General features: G+C 45.2%; 5 protein-coding genes across 11 annotated transcripts; 4 read left to right on the forward strand and 1 right to left on the reverse strand.

Annotated features, from left to right (window-relative positions):
* Positions 1-344: 344 nt before the first annotated feature.
* Positions 345-9,243, forward strand: LOC136466576 (calcium-dependent protein kinase 4). Of its 6 annotated transcripts, none has more exons than XM_066465020.1 (12): positions 345-761; positions 4,715-4,845; positions 5,340-5,381; positions 5,552-5,663; positions 5,766-5,844; positions 5,937-6,106; positions 7,047-7,173; positions 7,534-7,649; positions 7,728-7,835; positions 7,921-7,983; positions 8,074-8,247; positions 8,695-9,243. In XM_066465020.1, exons 1-12 carry the CDS (start codon positions 477-479, stop codon positions 8,857-8,859), a joined length of 1,572 nt encoding a protein of 523 aa, XP_066321117.1. In that variant the 5' UTR covers positions 345-476; the 3' UTR covers positions 8,860-9,243. The 6 variants fall into 6 exon arrangements, with proteins under 6 accessions (XP_066321117.1, XP_066321118.1, XP_066321120.1 ...); XM_066465021.1 differs by having other exon boundaries at positions 349-761; positions 8,701-9,243; XM_066465023.1 differs by lacking the exon at positions 345-761 and adding an exon at positions 3,056-3,164.
* A 351-nt stretch (positions 9,244-9,594) lies between these two features.
* LOC136466578 (pentatricopeptide repeat-containing protein At1g18485-like) lies at positions 9,595-12,417 on the forward strand. Of its 2 annotated transcripts, none has more exons than XM_066465026.1 (2): positions 9,595-11,755; positions 12,349-12,417. In XM_066465026.1, the coding sequence occupies exon 1, from the start codon at positions 10,260-10,262 to the stop codon at positions 11,535-11,537; it is 1,278 nt and encodes a 425-aa protein (XP_066321123.1). In that variant the 5' UTR covers positions 9,595-10,259; the 3' UTR covers positions 11,538-11,755; positions 12,349-12,417. The 2 variants fall into 2 exon arrangements, with proteins under 2 accessions (XP_066321123.1, XP_066321124.1); XM_066465027.1 differs by having other exon boundaries at positions 12,298-12,410.
* A 574-nt stretch (positions 12,418-12,991) lies between these two features.
* On the forward strand, positions 12,992-14,694 carry LOC136466579 (uncharacterized). The gene is made up of 4 exons (XM_066465028.1): positions 12,992-13,123; positions 13,255-13,366; positions 13,451-13,511; positions 13,665-14,694. Exons 1-4 carry the CDS (start codon positions 13,090-13,092, stop codon positions 14,046-14,048), a joined length of 591 nt encoding a protein of 196 aa, XP_066321125.1. The 5' UTR covers positions 12,992-13,089; the 3' UTR covers positions 14,049-14,694.
* A 6,690-nt stretch (positions 14,695-21,384) lies between these two features.
* On the forward strand, positions 21,385-23,341 carry LOC136462643 (Golgi SNAP receptor complex member 1-2-like). Its single transcript, XM_066461714.1, has 5 exons — positions 21,385-21,984; positions 22,082-22,171; positions 22,275-22,346; positions 22,726-22,855; positions 23,019-23,341. Exons 1-5 carry the CDS (start codon positions 21,634-21,636, stop codon positions 23,114-23,116), a joined length of 741 nt encoding a protein of 246 aa, XP_066317811.1. The 5' UTR covers positions 21,385-21,633; the 3' UTR covers positions 23,117-23,341.
* Positions 23,342-23,432: 91 nt separating this feature from the next.
* Positions 23,433-27,699, reverse strand: LOC136462642 (phosphatidate cytidylyltransferase 4, chloroplastic-like). The gene is made up of 6 exons (XM_066461713.1): positions 26,890-27,699; positions 25,910-26,100; positions 25,536-25,660; positions 24,917-25,050; positions 24,540-24,655; positions 23,433-24,363 (listed from the first exon to the last, which is right to left on the reverse strand). Exons 1-6 carry the CDS (start codon positions 27,354-27,356, stop codon positions 24,272-24,274), a joined length of 1,125 nt encoding a protein of 374 aa, XP_066317810.1. The 5' UTR covers positions 27,357-27,699; the 3' UTR covers positions 23,433-24,271.
* Between the last annotated feature and the right edge of the window lie 2 nt (positions 27,700-27,701).

The raw sequence follows: 27,701 nt of genomic DNA on the forward strand, positions 1-27,701 counted from the left end.
CTAGCCTAAATATCATTATCATAGACACAAGCTAGAAGAGAAATTATAGACGCCCCTCTATCCCAAAAATGTTATAATTCTAGAATAATACTATGTCAATCCATATAAAATTTAATTAAGTGTATATAAAAAGATACACATATAGCAAATGTAAATAAATAAGATTAGAGAGGTGTGTGAAGGAGTGACTGGTGAGAGCCGAGAGGTGTTTGACAATTGGCAGTTTGACCGCTTGACCAGCGGCATCGTCTCGTGACTCTGTCGTCGTCTGCGTGTGTGTGGCTTCTCTTCCCCTCCCTTCGTCTCGTCTCGTCTCCTCCCCCTCACCTTCCTCTCCACCTTCCTCCCCTCCGCGCCCCGCTCCACCGCGCCAACCAACCAACACGGCTTCCCAACCTGCCGCCTATATACCTCCTCCCCCCGCGCCCCCACACGCGCACATCCATGTGCTCAGCTCCCCCCATCCCCGGCCACCCATGGGCGCCTGCTTCTCCTCCGCCTCCGCTGCCCCCGCCGGCGCCGCCGACGAGCGCCGCCCGTCCAAGGAGGACGACGGCAAGAGGAGGCGTCGCGCCGCCGGAACCTCGCCGGAAGGCGCGGCGGCGGCCCCCGTGCGGGTGGAGTTCGGCTACGAGAGGGACTTCGAGGCGCGCTACGAGGTCGGTCGCCTGCTCGGCCACGGCCAGTTCGGCTACACCTTCGCCGCCACCGACCGCGGCTCCGGGGACCGCGTCGCCGTCAAGCGCATCGACAAGGCCAAGGTGAGCTGCCGCCTGCCGCTGCCGCCCCCAAGTCGCCGCGCTGTCTCTGTCTCTCCTAGGAGTAGCAGTCTAGAGGTGGCGATTCCGAGCGTGCCTTTGGTCCATCGAACCACTGTGCTCTGTGCCTCCTTGCGCTGGGTGCATTTCGAGAGGGATTTCGTGCAATTTATCCGAGGAAATTAGGGATTTTTCTTTTGTTGCTTTCTGAGGTTTAGGTTCTTTCAGTTGGGATGCGATTTTTTTAGATAATGGATAAACATCCGGCCTCTACATCCGTAGATGTACACAGCCCAAAATTACAGAAAATGATAAAACCAAAAAGAAAGCCAAGGTCTTATAACATGACCAAGACGCTAACTTAAACAATAAAATTGTTTCCATCCGTTATTGGATATCTCTAGAGCAATAACTTCTAATTTCTTGCTTATTGTCGAGAGCGCGTCCTTAGCTTGCTCTTCACGCTGCAGCTGGGCCCAGAAGCGTAACCAGTACGCTCCCCTGAAAATGACCTGAGAATTCGAGGTTCTTTTTCGCCGTCAAACGTTCCGCCTTATGGAGTGTATGAACATCCGCTAAAGTTGCGTTTCTGGTGCTCCGTCGTAGTTCTTTGATGGGAACCACCACAGGTGTGGGATTGGAGGCTCCCTCAAGAGATGGTGAGGTAGCACCCGCTCCTTCCAACAATGCTGCCTCCAAGACGGCCTGAGATGCACCGGCTGGTGCCACCGCTGCCTCTCCCAAGGTCGTAGCAGGGGGAGAGGGTGCAGCAGGCAGTGGCGTCTCCACAGCCTCTCCAGGCTGGGTGGAGAGAGTAGCAGTGGCGGTAGTCCCCGCTACCTCTCCCCAGGTAGCAGAGGCCGGCACCACCACTGTCTCTCCCCCGGTCGGCGTGGACAGGGGGGCGAGTGGCGAAGTAGGGCCCCCCTCCTGAACCTCCGCAGCGGTGGACTCCATCACCTGAGCCACCTCAACATTGGGTGACGACGAGTCAAGCCGGAGCGTCTCCTCCGTCGATGTGGCCGAGCCACCTCCCTGTGCAGCCATCAGGGCGGTGACCTCCAGTGGTGGGGGTGCCGGGCCACGTCCCTGTGCAGCGGGGGCGTACTCTGGTTCCTCCACCGCTGCAGGGACCGACGTCATGATACCGGTCTCCACCGCTGTAGAAGTAGAAGAGAGGGCCGCCTCCGATGAGCCCCCAACGAGGCCGCACCCTATATCAATAGGGGCAGCAAGAGACACCAGCTCCAGCGGTGGCGAGGGGGAGGGCAATGGCGGAGTAAAGCCCTCTCCTCCCTCACCCGAAGCGTCGACAAATGTACTAGCAATCTTTGTCGAAGGTAGTGGCACAACAGCAGAAGAAAAAAGAGTATTATTAGAGTTAAAAAACGCTAATTCTTCTTGTGTTGGTGGAGAGTAACTCTTCCTGGTAGTCCCCAGGTCAGACTCCAAAGCAACTTTAAGACTGATCTCATCCAAGAGTTGCTCACAGGCCAAGTCCAAAGCTTCATCTACTAGATTTGCCTGTTGCATAGGTGGGACATTTTGAGTATGCTGCGGTGCTTGTTGGGAAGACTTCCTATTATCCTGAGGGTTCTGCGGGTTAGGATCTTCCGCATCTTCCATTTCACGGTCTCCCTCCTCCAGATCTTTATCACTCAACAAGTCCTCATCAGACGGATCAGCACCGGTGTCGGCTTGTAAATCTTCCTCCGCCTTGAAAAATAGGCGGTAGATACTAGTGCCAACACAAACGTCCGCCATACCTGGTATCTTCTTGGGGTCAAAAACAGCCACTAGAATGCGGGCTTGACCTGTTGCCCTGAGATGAACCATGTCCACCTTCTGCGTAGCTCCAACAATAGTCCCCACTGCCCACAGCGATAGGAACGAACGCAGGCGCCTAGGGACACCGGTGACATTTAGCCATACCTGCTCCAACACCTTAATAGGCTGCACATCATCCACAAACTCAGCAAAAGATATAGTGCCTTCCTTGTTCTTTGTGTTGATGGTGTCTATTGCTATCATGCGATCCAGTTCTTCTTTGCTGGGGAAGGGGACAACATAAGAGTTAGCCCCCAGCTGTTGTACCTCCCAATCCCAACGGACCGGGATAATCCTAGCCAGCTCCGCCTGAAGTAACTGTGCCGATACTTTGCCGACTTTGACAGTGACGAGTGCTGCAATTGAAGACTGTGATGTCTCCACGATCTGATTATTTCTTGCACCCTGGATTTGGAAAAACCCCATCCCATCCTCAGCTGCACCACACAACGCGACTGAGGGTTTGGGGCCTCGCAACAAAGGGCATAAATTTGTGAAGTGCTCATCCGTGCAAAGTTGGGATGCGATTGGTGCCGGATGTTTTCGGTAGCTTTGGCAGGCGTCTAGCTCAACGAGTAGGTAATTGCTCTCATTTCCAGCTGTTTTACCGCTTCATTTCTTCCAAGCTTTTGCCGTTGGTTGCTGGTGGTTCAGAGCTGCGGGATTTGAGGTGGTTTTGACATTCGGGCATCTCGGATGGCCTCTTAGTTTGGCACTACAGCTTTGTTATTTTCGGAACGAGGTGTTGCTCTCCAGCTCAGTACGCTACCTCATTCATGGAAATGGCAAAATCACTCATTTGTAGAACGGGAAAGGTGTTTTTCCTCTGGATATTCATGGAAACGCTTTGTTCAGTTGTCCTACTAATTTTGATAAGACGGTGCTGGGTTTACTGCGATACTCCTTAATGTTTCTTATTTGGAACTAAGATTGATTTATGCAGCACACAATTCATATGGAGCTGTGGTTTTTGTGTAATTGCTTCTGTTGTCTACTTGTCTTTGCTTCATTTCTTGAACCTTTGTTTTTTTTTTCCAAGGGGGGGAGTGCGAGGAGACAATTTCAATTTCAATGTTTACAGACGCGTCCAAATAGGTTATTTATTTATTTAGGATCATTAAGATTGTCTCCTTGCATGGTTGCGACTTGGAAGGTTCCTGTCGAAGAAAAAGTCAGGAAAGCTAACCATTGCCCACTCGCAGTGGACAACACTTCCATGTCTTCCATACTATAGGTGGACAGCATTTTCCTAGGTATTATTAATTTGACCTTGAAACACATATATACTAATCAACATGGTTTTGATTTCATCAAATGTTTTGGACTTTCTGTTGAACTGTCAAAGTTACTTTATTAGTCTTTTGGAAATTTGAACCTCTGGAATAAAATGTCAAATTTTGTGGAACCTTTGATAGTATCTTTTGGAAAATTAGTGTTAGCGTCATTGGAAATATCGTTCATGTGTCTGTGACTAATGTGTTACTAGAAAGCTGAATAGGTGACGTCCTTGTCAAAAAGGCACTAAATGCGAGTCTGGAAATTAGGCCCTGCTATTGGTAAGGGAAGGAGTCTGAGCATCAGTGCTGATAGGAATATAGACTCTGGTGATATTGTTGACTATTAAGTTTTCAACTTTTGAGACAGATAAGTAGGATCCCTCTTTTGATCATTATTTATAACATAGCCTTATATACCTCAAGGCTTGCATTGATAGGTTAATCTAGTATGCCTCCTGGAGATCATGACCTCAAGTTGCACACGGCTGTCAATAATATCGTCACCAAATGGTCATTAGTATTTGTGGAATATGCCGAAAGTAACCAATGTGCCATCAATGAATTTGCATAATTAGTGATTATAATCTGTTTGGATTAATTTACATCAGAATACAATGAGATGGTAAGGTAAGCAATCAAAACAGAGTATAAACATGTGTGATTCGACAAATCATAACCCCGCCCAGGTGTTTTGTCATTCTAGCTTTATTTGTCCAAGTAGGCAGCTGAAGCATTAGATGATTGCCATGTACTGTTATGCCTTGTTGCCTTCACATATTTTCTACTCCACATCATCTTTAGAAGTTAGAACATGTGATTTATGGCAATTAAGATTATAATTTTATATAACAGATGACCCGTCCTGTTGCTGTGGAGGATGTGAAAAGAGAAGTGAAGATTCTTAAAGCACTTAAAGGACATCAGAATATTGTTCACTTCTACAACGCATTTGAGGATGATTCATACGTGTATATTGTGATGGAGTAAGTAGGCCCATACCTACTGCTAATAGAGCATATCAATTTTGCTATGACTTTTTTTCTTCTAAAGTTTTAACTTTTAACGCCAATAGTATTTATCTTGTTTCCAGAATCCTAGACACTAAAATGTCATTCCTAAATATAAATCATTCTATAGCTATACCAGATGCATTCTTGATTCATTTTTCATAACATATGGATATATGGGACTGTTCTTTCAAATCTGCATTTTGAATTTGAATTCAGGGAACTATAACACTAATTCAGAACTCTATCATGTTTAACACTTTCCTTGCATTGTTCTATGTTTGTCAACTTGATGCACTTCTTAGATAATATAACATCATCTTCCACAGTCACCACTCACCATTAGTCAGGACCTAGGATCTTCCTGGTTCCAAAATGTAGCTAAGAATGTCATACATGATCATGTGATTTCAGATAGATGTTCATATATGCCAGTACCAAATCTTAAGTCTTACCTTCTGTTTTTGCAGGCTATGTGAGGGTGGTGAACTATTGGACCGGATTTTGGCGAAGTAAGTAGACAAGATCTCCATCTCTTTGTTTCCTGTACCTCAGTCTTTGTCATTGAATTTCTAGATTTTTGTGCTGTAAAATCAGATTGTTTTATTTTGTTTGTGTGCTTTATTTGATTTCTAGTTGCTCCTTCAAGGTCCTTTACTTAATGTTGTGTTCGTTTGGACAGAAAGAATAGCCGTTATAGTGAGAAAGATGCTGCAGTGGTAGTCCGCCAAATGCTCAAAGTAGCTGCTGAGTGTCATCTGCGTGGGTTAGTTCACCGAGATATGAAGCCTGAGGTAGAAATCAAATACTTTCAATCTCTTTGCACACAGTAAGCATTTGGTGATATTTCACTACTTCCTCAGGTCATGTAAGACTGTACCTATTTTCCTTCCCAGAACTTCCTTTTCAAATCAAATAAGGAGGACTCACCACTAAAGGCAACAGATTTTGGTTTGTCAGATTTCATTAAGCCAGGTAGCTACTTGGGGCCATATGAATCTGTCTGGAACCTGATAGGGCAAGTCTGCAGTTTAGCTGACTATTTTGTTGTCTAATGCATGCTTTAGGGAAGAAGTTCCATGACATTGTTGGAAGTGCTTACTATGTCGCACCAGAAGTACTAAAACGACGGTCTGGTCCTGAGTCAGATGTTTGGAGCATAGGAGTTATAACCTACATTTTGCTCTGTGGGAGGCGGCCTTTTTGGGATAAAACTGAAGACGGTATATTCAAGGAGGTAAGTGGATGGCTTTTGCATAACATGTGCTTACATGTAAAATATGCTTGGTTAGACTGTGAGTGTCGTACCAGGGACCAGCGTTTTCAGTGTTCTGATACGGTTTTCTACAATTCGTTTCTACATCATATAGCAGTGTTACCTTGTTAACTATTTCAGTGTCAAACTATTTGTCAGTGTCAGCACTCAGCAATATGAAGGGCGGGCCTGGTGCAAGCGGTAGAGTCTTACTGCCTGTGACCGGAAGGTCCCGGGTTCGAGTCGCAGTCTCCTCGCATTGCACAGGCGAGGGTAAGGCTTGCCACTAACACCCTTCCCCAGATTATAATTTTACTATTTTGAACACTGTAAACCTATTTTACTATTTTGAACACTGTAAACCTATTTGGCCAGGTTATCCTTCAGTGGTTTCTGTACTAGCTACCAGAAACCCACTTTATTCTGGTGTTCAGTTTAATAACACCCACCATCTTTCAGATTTGTAATGTTCAGTGTTACACAAACTTCATTAAGATGCACCTTAAGATGATTATAATAAGTAGTAAAACTGCCTTGCACTTCTAGTTAACTTGAAGTCTGAAGATGACTTGTGGTACCTATGGCCTCAAGAAACCAAGGCATTGCCATTGGCATAGCTAATTTGAATGCTTGAATGAGCTTCAGATATGGCTATCTGTCTTAGTTTTGTACATCTGATTCAACTTTACAGGATATTTGCCTTTGAGATCATTGTCTCAGCCAAAATATGTTGCGGTCTCTTTTTTTACTGTCTTAACCTCTAATACTCTACCTGTAAAAGCTGCTAAGCAATATGGTTTCCATTTTCATTATTACCTTCACCTTTTTCTTGCTATTTAAATATCTTTATGCATTTTAATCAGCAAGGGCATGATGCGATGGTATATGTGATATTCTACATCTTTTCACTTCTCATAAATAGGTTCTAAGGAACAAGCCTGATTTTCGTAAGAGGCCTTGGTCAAGCATCAGTGCAGGTGCTAAAGATTTTGTTAAAAGGTTACTAGTGAAGAACCCAAGGGCAAGGCTAACAGCTGCTCAAGCTCTCTGTAAGTTTTGGTATACTTATTATTAATTTACTAGCCAAGGCATGATGCTCAGATTCACCTCCTTTTCTATGCGAGAACTGAGAACACATATACATCTTGCAGTATGCCTTTCAAGTTTCAATCAGTTATAACAATGTGAATATGAAAAGACCGATGATTTTCTATCCTGCACCATTTTAGAACATTAAATCTGATTTGAGAAGTCACATGAAATAAGCATATACCACTGAGGTTTGCTAGTTCTCATATGTTCTTATGATGAACTATTAAGTCATTGGAGGTTTGCTGCCCACCACCCCTATGTTTGTATTGTGAATGACTACCATCTTTACTGATCCTGATTGTTCTTGATATGTTCAGCACATCCGTGGGTAAGAGAAGGAGGAGAAGCATCCGATATCCCTGTTGACATATCTGTGTTATCAAACATGCGTCAGTTTGTCAAGTACAGCCGTTTTAAGCAATTCGCACTTCGGGTAATTATAGTGATTACAAAAAATAATTTTAACACTACATTTATTTTTCCTTACAATATTTCTTTGTGGCATGGTCAGGCTTTGGCGAGTACACTTAATGAGGAAGAGCTAGCAGATTTGAAGGATCAGTTTGATGCAATTGATATTGATAAAAGTGGATCAATTAGTATCGAGGAAATGCGCCATGTAGGTTTTGTTAGTATTTGTTGATGAAAATGCCTTAGATCCTGAATTACTTTGAGGTGCTGATGACCTGTGCATGTTTCAATAGGCCCTTGCAAAGGATCTTCCCTGGAGATTGAAGGGTCCCCGTGTGCTCGAGATTATTCAAGCAGTAAGTTTGGGCTGGATCCCTTTGTTTCCAAGCAAATAGCTGGCCTTGTTTTGAGGATATAACTAAAACTGTGATCTTATTTTGTGGTAGATTGACAGCAACACCGATGGGCTTGTGGACTTCAAAGAGTTCGTTGCAGCAACTCTCCATATACACCAGATGGCGGAGCTTGACTCTGAAAGATGGGGTATACGCTGCCAAGCTGCTTTCAGTAAATTTGATCTGGATGGTGATGGATATATCACACCGGAGGAACTTAGAATGGTAATTTTCTATTCCTATTTTGTTTTCATGTTGCTTCATCAATGAATGCAACAGTCCTTATCATCACTGCTCCTATGAATAACTAGCTGGCCTGACTATCATGAGATGCTGTAGTTGCTTATTGCACGTTTGGTTTAGTTCCACTTGCTAATTTTCTATTTTCAGTGAATGAAGTAATTTAACAATGGAGCGCTGTAATATTTTAATCAAGAAAAAAGTAATTTATCAATGGAAGCGCTGTAATAATTTATCAATCGATCTGCACGCACCAGGGATGGACACATATCATTCCTATACCATCTTACTTCTGTGACAATTTCAGCATTTAGATTTGACAAAGATAAAAACATGTTAGGGTTTCTACCGAGAAAACCACCTATACAAATATTGAGAATTGCACCGTAGAAACCCGAATCGGCAGTATTCTCATTGAGATTTTCTTTCAAGATGCAGCACACTGGCTTAAAGGGATCTATTGAGCCGCTGCTGGAGGAGGCCGACATCGATAAAGATGGGAAGATAAGCCTGTCCGAATTCCGCAAGCTCCTACGAACTGCAAGCATGAGCAACGTTCCCAGCCCAAGGGGGGTTCCAAATCCTCAAGCTCTGTGAATTGCGGCTCAGCCATTACATTAGGGAGGAGCAAATTTAGGAAGATACCAGTCATGTGTTCTTTTTAGGTTTCTTTAGCGTGCCATGTGATGTTTCTGATTTTAGCATCCAGGTTATGTGTGCAGCAATGAGTAAGTTTCAAGTAAATATTTAGTGTTTTTTTACAGAAAAGTATGAGAGGTGGAGGTCAAAATGGTAAATAAGACTCGCCTTCTTCTTTCCTGTACACTGTACAGTATTACTAAATACGTATGATTTTATTATACTGTTGGTCGCAATAAAGTTGGCTGAAGCAGTGAGGATATGCTGGTTTGTGACAAACTTGCAACATAATCTGAAATGGTGTGATTTCAAACTGTTAAATGAAATCCTATTTATAAATTAGTATGATCTGTACAGTAACTGTTGGTTTGTGACAAACTTACAACACATCTTTTTAGGCCTCATTTGGAACACGGAAGCTTTTCAAGATTCCTTGTGTTCCAAATTGTTGCCAAATTCTTTTTTTTTTGGCAGGTTAGAACAAAATCATTGACTTGATTTTCATGAGTTCAATTCAGATGGATAATTTTGAAATGTAAGATTCGCTCCCACTGGGGTTGAACCTAGGAACTAGAGGTGCGCATGCTGTCCCCGCGTGTGCGTGGGAAGCAGGGGAGCAGCGCAAGCGCAAGCGCAGCAAACGTGGAGGGGAGCGGCGTAGCAGGGAAGCGCTTGGAGTATCGGGGAGGGGAGGGGAGGGTGTACTCAATGACACAGGGTTTATACTGGTTCAGGCAACGTGCTCTACGTTCAGTTTGAGTCGGTCAGACAGATAGATAGATAGGATTTAGCGTCAGATGGTCTCTGAGTTATCTTTAGGCACGGAGTCTTCTAGAAAAAAGCAAACACATTCATCATGAGGTGAAGTGTGCCCACTTAGTCCCCGAGCTTGACAGTAGATGACGTAGTCATTTGGTGCCAGGGTCCAAAGTAGCAGAATAGAGGACCAGCCGGGCAGGCAGCCAGAAAAATCAAAATTTTTTGTCGGTTCGCCGTCAGAAATAATTTTTCTGTCGGTCTTACACGCACAGGAAAATCACGTTCACCCATATTAAAACTAATTTTCTTTGTGTGGAGATGGCTGATGGCTGACTGGAGCATTTGTCAGCGAGTATGGCTAATGCATCCGCAGTTGTATTTCCGCTTTTCCTGAGAATTCGTACAAAATCCTGGTGAATTTATGCGTTTTCAAACAGATCACAACACAGTTTCAGCATAAAAAGTTATGACAGATTTCATTTGCAATTTCATTGCTCGTTGCTGCCATTAGCAAATGTGCTGGAGTACTAGGATAGCACTATAGTATAGCAGACTGGCAGTTCGAAAAAGCGCGCGCGGGCTTCTCCTTGGCAGGCTGGATGCCGCCGCCGCCGCCGCGGTTGGCGCGAAACCCCGCCGCCGTCCTCCACGCGGCGCTCCTCAGGGCCTCCTCCTCTGCCGCCTGCCGCCTGCCTCCCCGCATCTCCTTCAACTCCCTGCTCGCGGCCGCCGCGTCCTCCCCCGACACGCGCCTCCGCGCGCTCGCGCTCCCAGCCCTCGCGCTCGCCCACGCCTCCGGCCGCGTGCCCCTCGACTCGTACGCCCTCTGCTCCGCGCTCCGCTCCACGCCCACCGCCGCGGAGACGCTCCACGCGCTCGCGGCCAAGTCCGGCTGGCTCGGCAGCGTCTTCGTGTCATGCGCGCTCGCCGCGTCCTACGGCGGGTCCGGCCGGTACCTGGACGCCCGGAGGCTGTTCGACGAAAGTCCCGCCAAGAACGGCGTCTTCGGGAACGCCGTTCTCGCTGCTTACGTGGGCGCGGCCAAGTGGGCGCCCGTGCTGGGGTTCGCGAGGAGGTTCTCAGAGCTACGGCTGCAGGTCGACGGGTACACGATGACGGCTGTTGTGCGGGCATGCGGTGAGGTGGCAAACGCTGATCTTGGCGTCGAGGCGCACGGGCATGCGATCAGGAGGTTGGGAGGTATAGAGGTGGACGTGTTCTTGGTCAGCGCGTTTGTGGACATGTATGCCAAGTGCGGGCTTATCAGCCAAGCGGAGCTTGTGTTTGGCCTTGCACAGCAGGAGAGTCGTGGCAGAGGTGACGTTGTGCTGTGGACGGCCATGTTGAATGCCTATGCACGGCATGGACAGTGCAAGGAGGTTATCCGGATGTATGACCTGATGGTGGCTTCTGGTGTCTATCCGGATGAATTGGCCATATTAGCTGTGCTCTCAGCTTGCCAGCACGCTGGGGAGGTGGTCAAGGGGCTCAACTACTTTGAATCCATGCACACAGATTATGGGTTGGTGCCCACACCAGAGCACTACGGTTGTGTGGTCAACATGCTGTGCCGTGCAGGGGAAGTGACCAAGGCGTGGGAAATTGCCACCAAGGATGGCTGTGATCGTGCAATCGGCGTGTCAACATGGGGGGCACTGCTCAGTGCTTGCCAGGCGTGTTTAAATGTTGAGGTCGGGAGAATGGCAGCTCAGAAGGCAATCGAATTGGACCCTACCAATGTTGGAATTTACATTGAGCTGTCAAATTTGTATGCAAGGGCTTGCTTGTGGGACGATATTGGCCAGCTGCGGGAGGTGATGATGGAGAAAGGGTTGGAAAAGGATGTTGGATGTACTTGGGTTGAGCTTGGTTCATGAAAGAACTTGAAAATGCTTCATGTTGATGTATGATCCAACCATTATGATTGGAGTTGTGGGAGGCTATTTCATGTTTGGATAACCTGCCACATCCATAGAAACCAACCTTTTCTGGGACAAAAATTGGAAGCACAATCTTTCTTTGCAGTCGAAATTAAGATAACCATGGAGGAATTGTAATTGAGATCAACAGTTGCCACATTTTCTTCATGTCTGAGGTAAATTGAGATGTATCACTGACTCACTGTGCAACAATGCACTTACAATCATAACAAGTTGCCAACTGCATTGTTTCGTGTAAATAAGATACCATCATTGCGCTGTGACAAGTAGACATAATGCTATGCATTTTTATTTTTGACGCATTGCCGTGATTTTTTTCTGATTGGAACATGATGCCCTGGTCTGATAGTTTTATATTTGTAATAAAGTGAATCTAAGGTTAGCATGGTTGCTGCTATGTGTGCTCATACTGGAACATGTTTGTTCCTAATCTGTATGCTCCTACCTGCAATTTTTATCTTTGAAGTGGCTCTTACATTCCATAGATTAGTCCCACCACATCAAAACTGAAAAACTGGTGATTGCTACAGTAACCAATACCTTTTCTTTTAAATGCATTAAAATTGTACTGAATCACCTAGACGAAACTAGTACCAAAAGTCGGCCACCCAGCCTGAATGATTAAAATGAGTTACTATTCTTTTGAGAAAGAAATGAGCAGACACATATGGAATTGAGTATCTTTGATTTTAAGCAGTGTCAACTTGAACCGATGACCTTTCAAAGCTCTCTCTTGCTCTACCATTAGGTGTTCCTGGAAGGGTTATTCTTTTTCTAACAATCGATATAGTTTAAATTTTGGCAATGGAAGAGAGACAACGATAACTCTGGCATATATCAGAACTGAATTATGTGGATGCACTGTCCGGCTACTAATGCTATACTTAGCAACTCGTGTTCCATGGATCTGAAAATATTGATACCCAAGGGACAAGAAAGAAGCAGCACCAGGAATCTCTCTTTTAGCAGATAAAGCATGGTTATTCAATTCGTCTTGCGCAAGCAAGAAAGCATATGCATGTGCCAAAGCATGTCAATTATGACTCTAAAGTGAGGTTTAGAACTTTAGATCACTGTTAAATGAGTCCAGTTCTATTTGGGAACCTTGCAATTTTCCAGAAATCAGCTATTCACCTTCCTTGCGCTGAGGAGAGACACTCAGTTGGACCATATTTTTACTATGCTGGAAAAATTTGTGGATAACGTTCTCACTGTTGCAGGAAACCCAGAAAAGGCCAGGCTGGCAACCTTACCCGAAATGATACCTACAGCTTCAGAAGCAGGCCAACCCTAACTTCACTTCCAGGACAGGAATCGAATTGGAGGGGGGCAGAAACAACCTTGGTATGATAACAAGGAAAGAAATGCATTCCAAGCTTGCACTCCTTTTGTTCTGTGGAACTATATAAGCACTCAGTCTCAGGTACCCTTGCTTCTTGTGAGCACACGCACGCACGCCCTGATCAATCACCCTGCTGTTGGACCAAAGATGGGTCTTAACTTCAGTGTCTTGAACAAATTCGGTAATTTTCCCTCAAGCATTCCTTTATTTGTTTGTGGTATGATGCAATATGCGCGAGGGATCTACCTAAAGAAGTTGGGGACTATGTTTCATTTTAGAAGGGGAATTGACAGTTTGTGCTCTCGTTCTCAGGAGTCCCAGGGCTGAGCGCGGCAACTACCAAGCAAGTTTATGAACGGCATTTCGCAAACAAGGACACTAAGGAGTTTAAAGATTTCCATATTGCTTACGTCGAGTTCTGCAAGTGGGTGTCTTTTCTATTCTGTTGTTTTCCACTCCTGCCCTAGCACTTCATCACAAAATTAAAAGACTTCCTCGCTCCCTGCAGGTATTTCAACACGGTAATGCCCGGTCAGGATTTCGACACTCCATCAACTACGGAGATTCAGGTAATAATCAATCCAAAGTCCATACGTTTCTGTGGGGAATATTATGTATATATTTACAGAGTAGTAGTCCCATGTGTAAACGTCCTGCATGGAATGCATATAGTAGCTAGACTAGCATCTCAACGCACATGGCATGCATGCGTTGCAACGCAGAAATTTTTTGACGACGTGTGGAAGCCGGAGAAGAACGAGGAAGAGAGGAAGAGACTGTTCCTCGATTTCATGGAGAAGAACGTGAGGGAAGCGAAGGTGGACGACAGCTTCTTCATCGCGGCCGGGCTGGCGGTGCCGGTGGCGGCCATCGTGGGCAAGAGGGCCAGCGGGCACATCCCCTACGTGAAGAGCGTGAGGCTGGACCTGGTGCCCAACGTCGTGTTCGTGCCGTTCGTGACGCTGCTCGGCATCGTCGGCGCCACTGCGTGGCAGATGGGCAACAAGAGCGCTGCCGCCAAGGAAGATGAGGAGGCGAACGAGGAGAAGAAGAAGACCAGTAAGCGCGCGGCGGAGCAGCAGAAGGAGCAAAGCAAGGCGCCTTGACTTGTTTATGTATATGTATATGTATATGATCTCTTGACTGATGAATGCGCTTGAAAATAACATGCATGCATGGATGACTGATCATCACCCATTCGCTCATCAATAGCCAAGGGATTTATTTATTGTTTGATGAAGCATTTTTATGGTGCACAGCAGCATAAATAATGGATCTATCTCATGGGTACAAAATGTAAAGTTGGGCGTTAATTATACATATTTTATGTTCCTTCTGCTTGTGTCGTCATTAACACGAGTGTTTTGAGCGACATGCATGTTCTGGCTGGCAAAAGCTGACAAGTTATTACGGGTTGAAGCAAGAGACAGTTGAGATACCTTGCAGAATAGCAAAGGTAGCCCAACTCGATTGCAAATCAAAGATCAATCCATGTCTTGGACAACACTTCACTTCATAAATTCTATCATTCCTGGCTGATCGACAAGTTATATATAGAGGCACTTAGGCAGGTTTATATGTGCACAAAGGAGAAAGATAAATTCACTACAGCCTCAAATTCACATCAGAAAGTGCTCAAATTCACTAGACCCTCTGCTCAAAGAGCCAGATCTACATGTGCACTTTGGGCTTGTTTTGTTGGAGCCTTGGCTTGAGAGCCCTAGAAACTGTTTGATACCGCTTATAAGCTGCTTATGACTAAAATAAGGTGAAATTAAAAGTCAAATCGTACATTTTTCAGTTTTTTCCTCCCTAGTACATCACCCATTATAGTAAAACTCACAGAAGCTAGGCCATACCAGCTTACTAAGCCTATATGGACTCACTACCGGATTCAGCTTCTTTGCCGAGTGCCTCAGGCACTCGGCAAAGGCCGATATACACTTGGCAAAGCCTTTGTCGAGTGTTACACTCGACAAAGGGCGCTCGGTAAACAGTTTATCGGTAAAGACCTCTTTGCCGAGTGCACTTTATCGGGCACTCGGCAAAGCCTTTGCCGAGTGCTAATCTGACACTCGGCAAAGAAAAGTCGCCGTGACGGCGAGCGCCACCGTGACGACGGCTTTGCCGAGTGTCAAGGTCAAGCACTCGGCAAAGGTTGCCGCTTTGCCGAGCGTCGTTGACTCAGACACTCGGCAAAGGTGGCCACTGTGCCGAGTGCCACCGGCAAGACACTCGGCAAAGGTAGCCTATTTGCCGAGTGTCCTGTCAAGACACTTGGCAAACAGGTGACCTTTGCCGAGTGCCTGGCCCGTGGCACTCGGTAAATCTGTGATGTTTGCCGAGTGCAATGGCCTTTGCACTCGATAAAGCATGTTCTCAGGTAGTCACTTTGCCGAGTGTCATGGCCATTGCACTCGGCAAAGTGATTGAAAACAACCTTTTTTATTTGTTTTTTACATCCCATCCAAACAAACATAAGATATATATAACAAACATCACCAACATCACATATATATCATCAACAACACATATATATATCACCAACACCACATATATATCACAAACGTCACATATATATCACAAACGTCACATGTCTCACAATATATCACAAATAAATTCACAAGTAATCCAAGTGCTCCATCATCTACAATCACAATTGCAAATAGAAGTACCATTAACAACCACAAGTATCATCACCAAGATGGCCAATGAGACTGATTTGGTTAAGAATTCGCTGAAGCATGAGGATCGTTCGATGCCGCCGATTGATTCTGCACAAAGGAGAAGAGATTGCATGTGTTAGACAAGATAAATATATACCATACATGAATAAAACTTTCATACTCCACTAGGTTTGACCGTAAGCATGAACATACAAACTAAAACATTTATACTCACAGGAGTAGAATAGTGAGGAGGTGGAGGTGGAGGTGGAGCGAATAGCGAAGGTGGCGGAACTACACCCGTAGTGGCGCCAAGACTTTACATGTACTGAAGAATCTCTGCCATCCTCCGCTGCTCGGCCTCCCGCTCGGCCTCCACTCTCTCCATCTTCGCCTGCATCTGCTCCCGTATCCTCCTCTCTTGTTCCAGATAAACAAGAAGTACTTAGAAAGAGATGCAAAATAAACAAAACGTAATTATAAAATAACATAGTATTACATGTATTACAAATAATCTTCATGATCGGGATTAGCTGGATCATAAGTCTCATCATCACTATCAATCATGTCGAAATAATCAACACTATCTGAATGAGCAATGTTGCCATTGTCATTGTCTAAATGTAATCGCTCAAGCATTTGTAAGTCCTTCACATTTTGCACCTCATCTCCAGCGTCCTCTTCAATAACCGTTTCATTGTCTACTTCCATTCCGATCACTTCGGTTAAGTATATCTCAAACCTCCCTTTTAGTCCCTCTTCTTGAAAGAACTCTCCGTCATATGTGTTTGGGTCTAAGTTGTAATCTGTCGTTGAAAGCATGCGCCGGGGGGAGATTGAGGGGGATAACGAACACGGGTCAACATGTGTATGGAGCAGCCATCATTCCATAAGGATTGAACCCATCTGTTGCCAGCGCAACACGTACATTACGAGCCTCTTTAGCTTTCTCATGATGAATGCCATCAAAGTGGGTCCTTGCTTCACCATCGGATGCATGTACCATCCTGTTAGGATTGTATCGTTTGCTATTTTTGTGCCATGTCATCTGTTTCACGGATTCCTCGGTCATGTATAGCCATTGGATCCTTGGTATGAACGGAAGGTGCCATAGGCTTATCACGAGAATGTCAAGCTGCCTCTTCTGGCCATCACTAGAATCTACCTCCAGGAACCTAGAGGATTTACACTTTGGGCAGTACTTTGCTTCCACATATTCTTTCCTAAATAGGACGCACCCCTTCGGGCAAACATGTATCTGCTCATACGACATCTTAAGTGCACGAAGGAGTTTCTGTGACTCGTGCATGCTCTTTGGCAGAAGGTGACCCTCCGAAAACAGGCTACCAATAACTGTCAACCTACTATCGAAGGCGTCTCGACTTAGGCTATACTGGGACTTTAACGCCATTATGCGTCCAATGGCATCCAGTTGAGAAACCTTTGTCTGGCCGTGAAGGGGTTTCTGTGCCGCGACAAACATGTCGTAGAACGCCTTTGCGGTTGCCTCTGGCTCCTCCTCCATACGTCCTTCAGCGAACTGTGCCTCGTGATAGTCATTTAACATGTCTGCTACCCTGACATCAGCATCATAATCCTCGACGCGTGGTCTCACCACCTCCTCTCTCATACGACCGGCTTTACCATGGTAGACCCACCGGGTATAGTCTGCCGTAAATCTATTCTTCCAAAGATGTTCCCCCATGACCTTCTTCGTTTGTCTTTTCTTGTTTGCACATTTGCTGCAGGGACAGCAAATTTTACTCGCTCCTTTAGCAGCCACGCCAAATGCCCGTTCCAAGAAAGCATGGGTCTTGTCAATCCATTCATTGGTGACCTGACCCTGACTTGCGCGGCCCGTGTACATCCACTCATGGTCCTCCATCCTCTAACATATATATCGGCGAGTAATATAAACATCAATTGCATCTACACGACGTTCCTACTATCTAATAGGTGAGGATAGGTCCTAATCCCACGTGAGGATCCGTAGATGAGGTTAGTTTTTATGCTCTACTCCTATCCGAGATAGAATTTCAGCAGCACCTCCCCGCTGTTCTCCAAATATACATCATGCCAGGGAGAGTGTGTATTCGGAGAACAACAGGGAGATGATGCTGAAACTCTGTCTTGGATCAGAGCAGACCATGGAAACTAACCCCACCTACACATCCGCGGGCTGTCAAAAAACGTGGATAATTCGAAACATATACGGTTTTAGATATGGAAATATCTACATATTTCCAACCGTATCTCTTTCGATCGGGATTTGCCTAACTGGGTTACGTGATCTACGACCATGATACAGAAAGAGGGGTTATACCTAGGGTGGCGGTGGAGTCAGGCTAGCGGGGCCGTGGCGGGTCGATGCAGTGGCGAGGCGACGCGGTGCAGGCAGACCCGCAGCGGCGAGGAAGGCGATCAGGGTCGCCGAGGTACTCCGGCTCCGCTCCGACAGGCTCTTCTCTGCAAAAAAGAAACATAAAACTGTCAATACAAAATTTTGGCAGCACCTCCCCTGCACGGTGAGGTTTCCAAAACCTATAAGAAAACCAACGGCACGATGATCGACATGCACATATATATGAACGGCACGATGGCCGATATGCACAAGATTATATCCAACCACATATATATAACAATGTCACAACCACTCCTACGACTCCTACGACTACCACCACTGCTACTCTACCACTACTACTACCACAACTACTAGTAATACTACTACGACGACGACGGTAGGGCATGCCTAGTGGGCGTCGTAGGGCGGCGGTGGTGAAGGGGCTAGGGCGTCCGTGGACAAGGTGACGGCTAGGGAAGCGCCGGGGACGTGGCAACAACGGCCGGGGCGCCTCCTCCTCCTCCTCCTTCCTCCTTCCTCCTCCTTCCTCCTCCTCTTCCTCCTCTCCTCCTCTCCTCCTCCTCTCTTTCTCCTCCTCCTCCAGCGGCGCTGGCGCGGTCAGTTGCCTGCGTGCGTGCGCGTGTGCATGTGTGCGGTGTGTGTGGGCCGGCTGGGCTAGCAGGGTTAAATCCCCCTTTTGCCAAGTGCCCCCGATCTGGCACTCGACAAAGTATTTTTTTTTATTTTTTTAATTCTCTGTCGAGTGTCACCTGGCCTGGCACTTGACAAAGAGGTTTTTTTTAAAAAAATTCTTTGCCGAGTGCCCCCGATCTGGCACTTGGTAAAGTATTTTTTTAATTCTTTGCCGAGTGCTACCCGTCCTGGCACTCGGCAAAGAGGTTTTTTTATTTTTTATTTAAAATTCTTTGCCGAGTGCCAGACGTCCTGGCACTCGGCAAAGAGGCTCCTTTGCCGAGCGCCAAATGCAGACACTCGGCAAACCATTTTTATTTTTTTTCTTCCTACCCTTAAACTTTTTCTGTAGTCCTCATATAAAACCTGGTACTCCATGTTCCATTATGGCACATTTCTCGGATTTTTTTCTATATTTCTTTAATTTATTTCATTTAATTGAATTTTCTTGGATAATTCAAATTATAACCGCTAGTCATTCGAATAATGAAAAAATGAATTTGAAAATGATATTCATGTTATTTAGTATAATGTGAGGCCGTACTTAGGAACAGACCACCAATTTCGAACATCTTGTTCACGAAACATGACCACGAACTTGCGGTCGAGTTGTTTTTTAATTCTATAAAAAGCAAACGAAGACCGAAAATCTTGAAACTTATCGAGATGTCATGATATCATATGTGGAGGCTGTGATAAAAATTGAGGAGGTTTCGCGCACGTTTGTCATGTACGATGCTTAACACCTCGTCGGCCTCTTCACGAAATCATGAAACTTCTTCGGAGATTCTTCGATTTGCAAGCAGTGTATGTGACACACTTGCGCGAAACTTTCTCAATTTTTTATCATAGCCTCCACATATGATATCATGACATCTTGACAAGTTTCATGATTTTCGGACTTTGTTTGCTTTTTATAGAATTTAAAAATAACTCGACCGCAAGTTCGTGGTCATATTTCGTGAACAAGATGTTCGAAATTGGTGGTCTGTTCCTGGATACGGCCTCACATTATACTAAATAACATGAATATCATTTTTCCATTCATTTTTTTCATTATTCGAATGACTAGCAGTTATAATTTGAATTATCCAAGAAAATTCAATTAAATGAAATAAATTAAAGAACTATAGAAAAAGTCCGAGAAATGTGCCACATTGGAACATGGAGTACCAGGTATTGTATAAGGACTGCAGAAAAAGTTTAGAGGTCAAAAGTGAAAAATATGATTTGCCGAGTGTCAGGAGAAGACACTCGACAAATCACCGCTTTTGCCGAGTGTCAGGAGAAGACACTCGGCAAAGGGTTAACGGCAGCTGCCGATCGTTAACGGCAGCGACCCTTTGCCGAGTGTTCTGGTTTGCCGAGTGCCCGCCACTCGGCAAACCTAGTCTTTGCCGAGTGCTCGGCACTCAGCAAACTACCTCTTTGTCGAGTGCCAGTTGTTTGCCGAGTGCTTTCTCTCTGGCACTCGGCAAATAGCCTCTTTGCCGAGCGTCCGATAAAAAGCACTCGGCAAAGTCTGGGACACTCGACAAAGAAGCCGTCTCCGGTAGTGACTAGTTTAGCCCCCTGAATGGTTACATGCCCTGACTGTGAACAATGTTTTATTTATTTTTGGTAGAACTTCTCTTTATTCCAATCCCATCATTAGACAAACTATCTTTACCGCCCCAAAAAAAATTAAATAATGGTTCTAGAATATCACTCTAAACTCAGTTGAATGAACATGCGTAAGCATGGACTATGACATGTACACAATATAAACTAAATGATTAAAAATGTATATTTGTATTGATTAAGCTACCATAAGAGCATCTCTAACATCTATGCCGCCAACAAATTAATGTTCTATCTGGATGCACATAACTAATTGTTAGCCAGCTAATTTTTAAACCAAATTAGCTCTAGCTTGTCCAAACATGGGGCTAATAAGTGAGAAAAAACCAACTAGCTGGCCAACCTCAACTAATTTAGGCTAAATTTTAGCCCTAACTTGTAACTAACTTAGCTAATAAAAAATGCCCTAAGTATGACTATTTCTTTGGTCTTCATAAAAGAGGAGATGAAAGATAGCTACCAGCATACTCCAAGATCAAGCACCAAACTTTAAACACCTTAGTTTAAGAACCAAACTAACTCTAGTTAGTATTTGTTCTAACCATTGTTTATGGTTTATCTATATCTAATATCTAATATGAAAAAAGTTATTAGCCGGAGACATCCTTAATTATAAGGGTTGGTGTAGTTTTAGTTATTATGGGGTTTATATAACAAATTATGACACTCACGCATTTTACACTTTACCATTAAAACTTGTACTTGATCTTTTTGTTCTTTTGCTATTCGTGTTTGACAGGTATGGTTCCTAGTTCCTCAGTTCTTCTCATGTCACATGTTTTGCACTTATACGTAGCCTGTTCGGTTGGCTAGTTCGTATCGTTGCTGGTTCGTGAAGAAGTACTGCTGGCTGGTTTGTGTGAAAGAAAAATACTGTTCCGACTGGAAATTTACGATCGTTTACGACAAGCCACAGCCAAACGAACATGCTGATTTTACTATATTTTGATTTTGCTCGGACCTTTTCATATAAATAGTGGCAAAAACAGAGCACCACCGTCACTGTTTCTTCCGGCACGGAAATTTTCATTCAAAATGCGAAAGAATACTCCTGTAACAATCCACGAGACAGGACAGGAGGGAGTTTTATGAAATATTGCGATGAAGTAGGGGTGTAACCGTGATTCCTTCTATAGTTCCATTCCATCACCACCGGCTAAACTCCCCGCCCTCGATCGAGAAGACCTCACCTCGCCCTCCGCCGCCGCCGCTGCTGCCGTTTCCTCCTCCTCGCGAGTCCTAACCTCCCCACTACGGCGCGCGGTCGGATCCAGATCGGAGGTACTCCCCACTCGCCACGCTTCTTCTTCGCGTCACAAGCGACCCCAGACCCCTCGCCGGATCGGATCTCGCGCGGCGTCGGTGCCGGAGATGATGTCGTCGTCTTCGTCGGATGCGGCCGCGGCGCTGGAGCTGCAGGAGTCCGGGTGGGAGGAGCTGCGGCGGGAGGCGCGCAAGCTGGAGGGCGACCTCGACGTGAAGCTGTCCTCCTACGCGCGCCTCGCCGCGCGTTCCTCCTCCTCCGCATCCGCCTCGGGCGCCGCCTCCCCCACCGCCGACCGCTCCTCCTGGAAGTCCATGGAGTTCGAGATCCAGTCGCTGCTCGGCAAGCTGCAGGACGTCAACGACGCCATGAGCCGCTGCGCCGCCTCCAGCGCCACCACCACCTCCGTCTCCCAGAAGCTCGCGCGCCACCGCGACATCCTCCACGAGTTCACGCAGGTCCCTTCCCTCCGCTCCGCTCCGCTCCTCGCACTCTTGTTTCGTTGAACCACTGGCTAATCGCTTCAAGTGGTGGTTTGTTCGTTCGTGGAAGCAGGAGTTCAGGAGGACGAGGGGGAACCTGAGCTCCATGAGGGAGCACGCCGATCTACTCAGCTCCGTCAGAGACGACATCACCGAGTCCAAGGTTCATTTCTTCCCAGTACCACTGCAGCAATGTAGTACATGCCGTTTTCACTGTTGTATGTATTGTGCCTGTCTTAACACTCTTCTGTGGAAATCCTGGCCAGGCCACTGGTGGCATGTCGCCAAGAGTGCATTTGCTCAGGGAGCGAGCTTCCATTCATGGCAGCATCAACCAGGTCTCTTCTGGAGTTAGACAAGGCTTGCGGTGCCTGTTTACATTTTGTTTATTGTAATTTCAGTATACCACAGTTGCTTAGCTTGCCCTAGAAGAATTTAGTTTAAGAAATTAAATGTTCACCCTAAGCTGATATGAATGATGTCATGTGCGAAACTGTATGATAGAAATTTGTGGAAGCAAATGTATCTTTCACTAGCCACTGCTGCAGCAGATCCCATTTCACTCATTCTGCAATTGAGAGTGTAAAAGAATAGGCCGCTAGGAACGTTACGACTCAAGAACATTTGCACTGTGCCAATGTCTGTCAATATACATTTGTGCAGAGCTCTATCTCTGGCGCAAGGAACTAAGCTGCCTTTTTTCTTGTTGGATTCCAGATTGATGAGGTAATTGGCCAAGCTCAAAGCACAAGAGTAGCTCTTTCCAATCAGAGGGCCTTGTTTGGAGATGTTCAAGGAAAAGTCAAGCAGTTGGGTGAAAAGTTCCCCATAATCAGAGGTCTTCTTGGTAATATTTTGATCCCTTTGCATGCTGCAGCACTGGGTTTTTTTTTGGTTGTTATGCTATGATGCAATTGTATTAGTCACTGCTGTGTGATATTTTTTCCCATGGACTCCCTGCAGCCACTGTGTTGCTACATCCATATAATTATGCCTATCCGTCCTTGCAGGCGCCATTAAGCGGAAGAAATCAAAGGACACTATAATTCTTTCAGCAGTGATCGCGGCCTGCACCATCTTTTTGATTATTTACTGGCTTTCAAAATGATGGGATCTCACCTGAAAGAAACTTCCAAGATCTCCCTTCTTGGCCCGGATTAGCTGATAATATCAGATAGTGTATCAGCACTGAGAAAGATGGAACGAGAGACCAGTTTCTTCAGCTTTCATTGATTTGTTCGACATCTATTGTACCTTGTATGAGATTCCACATATGTAGAGAATTTTTGCTGGTTCAGTTCAGTAAATATATACACATACATGGTAACATGAAGCTAATGCTTTCTGTTAGAAAAGTGCTATCTGAACGCTAAACTTTAGATGTAAATGAAAATTTGCGACATTTTTATGTTCAGAGCCAGCATATTTCAAATTAATTAGTTGAAATGACGGCGTGGAATCCATCCATCAAGACTAGCAATTATACCCTGCTCTCCTCAGCCATTAACACCTGAACAACTGATATGAATGGGGAATTTAGCTGACAATCAAATGCCTTGAATCATTAAAACGATCGATATCAACAAGTATAGTTTGGTACATATTGGCATAAGCTGCTTCAATACACTGTTAACAGCTTTTGTGATGAATAATTAGCCTTTCCTTTTAACTCTCTATATAAAAAAAACTATGTACACCCAAAGTCACAAGTTTGCAACAAACTGGTTGAGCTGGAAAGACCCATCTCAAACCCAAAGTAAGAAGAGAAACACTGCCGATGTTGAGCTTGTGGCCGTAATCTTTTGTTCTATATAACAGTCAGAAACTCGGCCACCAAATTCGCTTGGATAAGAGGACCACATTGTCTTGAGATGAAGACTGATCCAGGCCATCTCAGCAAAACTCATCGTTGTGTTAAAATATGGTGACCGCATTGCTGATGGCAGGAGAAAGACAAACAAAAAACCAGGTGCTTTAGGGCCTGTTTGGCAGGGCTCCGGCTCCTCGGAAGGAGCAGCTCCTCTGGAGGAGCTGAAGCCGTTCTGGAAAACGTTTGGCAAAACGGCTCCTTCGCACTAGACGACGTGAACCCACAGCAAGGAGCCGCGCGAAGCTCGTTTTTTAGACTTCTCCTGCGCAGGCAAAAAATGGCTCTGGCTCTTGATTGGCTCCCCATGCGGAGCCCTTTCCAAAACAGGCGTTTGGCACAGCTCCAGCAGGAGCCGGAGCTGAAGCCCCTGCAGGAGCCCTGCCAAAGACGCTCTTAATCAGGCCCCAAGGGTAGAGCTACTCTGACAAAAGAGTAACAAAGTGCCCCTGTGAAAACGTAGCTGTCAACTCGGTCAAGAATTCCACCTGCATTGTAGCATTGTGTCACAATCATGCATGAAGTATGAAATACTGATAGAACATGAATACAATGCGGCTATGCATTTCTCCACTTCTATGATATATATTTTCTCCAAGGATGATTATTTCAATGCAGTACAAGCAGTGTAGAGAAGGGCATAGGGGAGATTAACACTGCTTACCATGTCCAGGAATGAGTGATCCAGAGTCCTTCACACCAGCATCACGCTTAATCAGAGATTCAACAAGATCCCCAAATAATGAACCCAGAAAGATCAGGATTCCATAAGCTGTAGCACTGATATCAACGAAATAGCTATTAGGCACTGAAATGAAATGTAGCCCAAATATTTTCCATTCGCAAACAAGGGAGTGCAGTATTGCCATCTATATGTTGCAACTTTGAAGAAAATGATAAAATTATGATAGGCTGCAAGTCCTTTCAGGATAATCAAGTCCAAAGTCTAATAAGAACATAATATAGTTTTCCTTTTTGGTTTTGCTCTTGATGTGCTAGATGGCACTTCAACAATAATAGTAGAAATTCCAGAAGTCACACCTCAACAGCGATCTTGGCCAGCGTAAGACAGTTGACAGCAGCACAGTGGTAAGTATACAGCCAGCTAGACCAGCTAAAGCACCCTCCAAGGTCTTCTTAGGGCTTATGTTAGTCAAAGGAGTATGACCAAATGCCTGAAACAACGAATAAATAACATGGTCACATGGTACTCCTTTCAACTACTAAACTGTAGACTTAACTGACCACACGTTATACCAATAAATTAACTGGGCACTGCATAAAGCAGGTATCAGTTGAGTGCAGCTAGTCTTAAGGTGAAGCTTCAATGGTTCACCTTACACCATGAACCACATGGTTTCTTGGCATCATAATTCATGAGCAACAGGCCTTATTTCAGAAAGTGTCTTAAAGTATACAGATAACAGATACTTGCTATAACTAAAATAATGAGCTACAAGAACCCAAACAACTACACTTGTTTCTTAGTCCAATATTACACTGGTGCACTGGTAAAAGTAAACACATGGTGTTATGCAGCACAAAATAAATAACATCAACAAAGCCTTTAGTCCCACGCAAGTTGGGTACTCTAGATATGGAACTCAACACTAGAAAGAAATAAAAAAAGAAAATAAAATCTGTTAATTAAAGAGCATACCCTTCCAAAAAGGAAAGCAAATGTATCAGCAGCAATGATGCTACTAATCGCCATCAAGGTTGCTACAAGTCCAACTGTCCAGTGAGCTTGTCCACCAAGAAGAATGGGCCAACTGTATGCTATACCTGGCAAAACACACTGTATATTAGGGGAGGGCCTTACAGGTAGCAAAGAAATAGATACACTAGAACCATATGACCTTGTAAGGACTTAGATAATAAAAATATCCTTGTAACTAACCAAGACAACAGGAAGACTAATTAGATGGGCACAGGCCAATATAGTTAGCACACACATTATTTGTATCAACAGTAGCAAACTAAAGAGCACAAGGGCTGGCAGAGCAAAAAAGACAATCCAACCAAGAAACTTACTTGTATTTAAGGCAGGGGCAGCTAGTCCCGAACGAAGCTTAACCCAGAAAGAAGGTAGATAGCCGCAATAAAATAACCCAAAAACCGAACTAGTTAGCTGAGCAAAACGAGGATTTCCTCTTTGTAAAAGCAATGATATTGCAATAACAAATGCAGAAAACGTCACAGTAACATCCATGCGTCCATAGTACCTAGGAAAATAGACAGGTGAAATATCAGAAATCAAAGCTACGGTCATATTTACATGAAATAACAGCTGAATATGTAGAATTCTTAAATAGATGCATGTGGCCCATTTTCGCTCTCAGATTGAGATTGTGAATCCTTAGCAGTATCACCATGATATATCTACAATCCCCTGCCTATCTTGTTGAAACTAACTAATGAACTTCAAAGAGGTTCTGTGCTATTGATGTTACAAATCCTATGCAATTAAGAAGAAAATTGTAAGCTCCAAAGTCACCTAAACTCAACTATATTGTGGGGATGTTAGAACAAGCATTATTCCTTGAAATTTTCCTTACTGCATTCAAGAATGAGAATATAATCCCAATATCCTCAACCCGAAATCTTAATAATCACACCAGCAGATTACTCAATTTCACAGGCTGAAAAGTTATAAGGCTAAATTTTTTTCAATGTAGCTGATGAACTAGCTTCAATTCATTTTTCATGTTCTATTTGTCAGAGCAGTTTTTCCACTGCAACCAGTTCATCAAATTGTCATCAAAATTACATAGGAATAGGAATATAGGATGATGCAATTTTTTGCACAGCTTCCTTTCCTGGAACACTCAGATGCCAGATCCCCTCTATGACTTAAGCAGTAGGCAGCTCATAATCACATTACGCTAAAAGATGGATGCTAGTAAAATCGTAGCTAAATTACACCTCCGCTCGAAGCAAATTTTCAGCTATGAGAGAGACAGAGCACGCGCTAAAAGATAAGCAACGGAAGAAGAAACGCGATGCGCCCTTACAGCGCAAGGATGGGCATGAGAGCGCAGATGGCGGAGCACGCGCGGGACACGTAGCGCGGCGGCGGGGTCCAGCCTCCGCCAGCAGTGCCGCGGACGAGCTCGAAGTACTCCCGGGAGCCGGCAAGGACGGCGGCCGCGACGGCGGCGGCGAACACCCAGCCTCCGGCGACCACGACGCCTCCGGCGCCCACCCCGATGGCGACGCCCACGAGGACCCGCTTCTGCAGCTGCCTGGCCTTGTCGGCCTTCCTGGAGGCGGCGGTGTCCTCCCCGCTGCCGTCGCTGACGCCGCCGCCGGCGGCGGATATGGCGGCGGCCGCGAGCAGCGGGAAGCGGCGGCGGAGGCGGAGCGGCGGCGGGGACGGCAGGAGGAAGCGGAAGCGGAGGCGGAGTGGAGGGTGCGGTCGCGGTGGGGAAGGAAGCAGGAGGAACGGGGCGTGGAGGCGGGTGGCCGCCGGCGCCGCCATGGCAGGTGGGAAGTGTGGGGGTCGGGAGCGTGCAGGACGGACTCGAGGCGGAGATTTCGAAGTGAAATGAACAGAGATTTTTTTTTGTTTATTAATTTTCGCCGCTGTTTTTTAGTGGAAGTAGGAGCAGAGTACAAAGAAGGAACTTTCCTAAGAAAAAAATTCTCACGGCGTGCAGTGAGTTGTAGCAAATGGTATAAATTATCGTGCACAACGCATGCATATGGTAAGAAAATAGATTATTTATATACTCTATCAGAGATATATAAACAATTTTAAGACCAAATAATGAGTGTGACAAAACACTAACACGCACCTCATTAATTAGTTAGTTTAATTGTACAT

Source organism: Miscanthus floridulus, chromosome 7, assembly GCF_019320115.1.
Source record: "Miscanthus floridulus cultivar M001 chromosome 7, ASM1932011v1, whole genome shotgun sequence".
NCBI lineage: Eukaryota > Viridiplantae > Streptophyta > Magnoliopsida > Poales > Poaceae > Miscanthus > Miscanthus floridulus.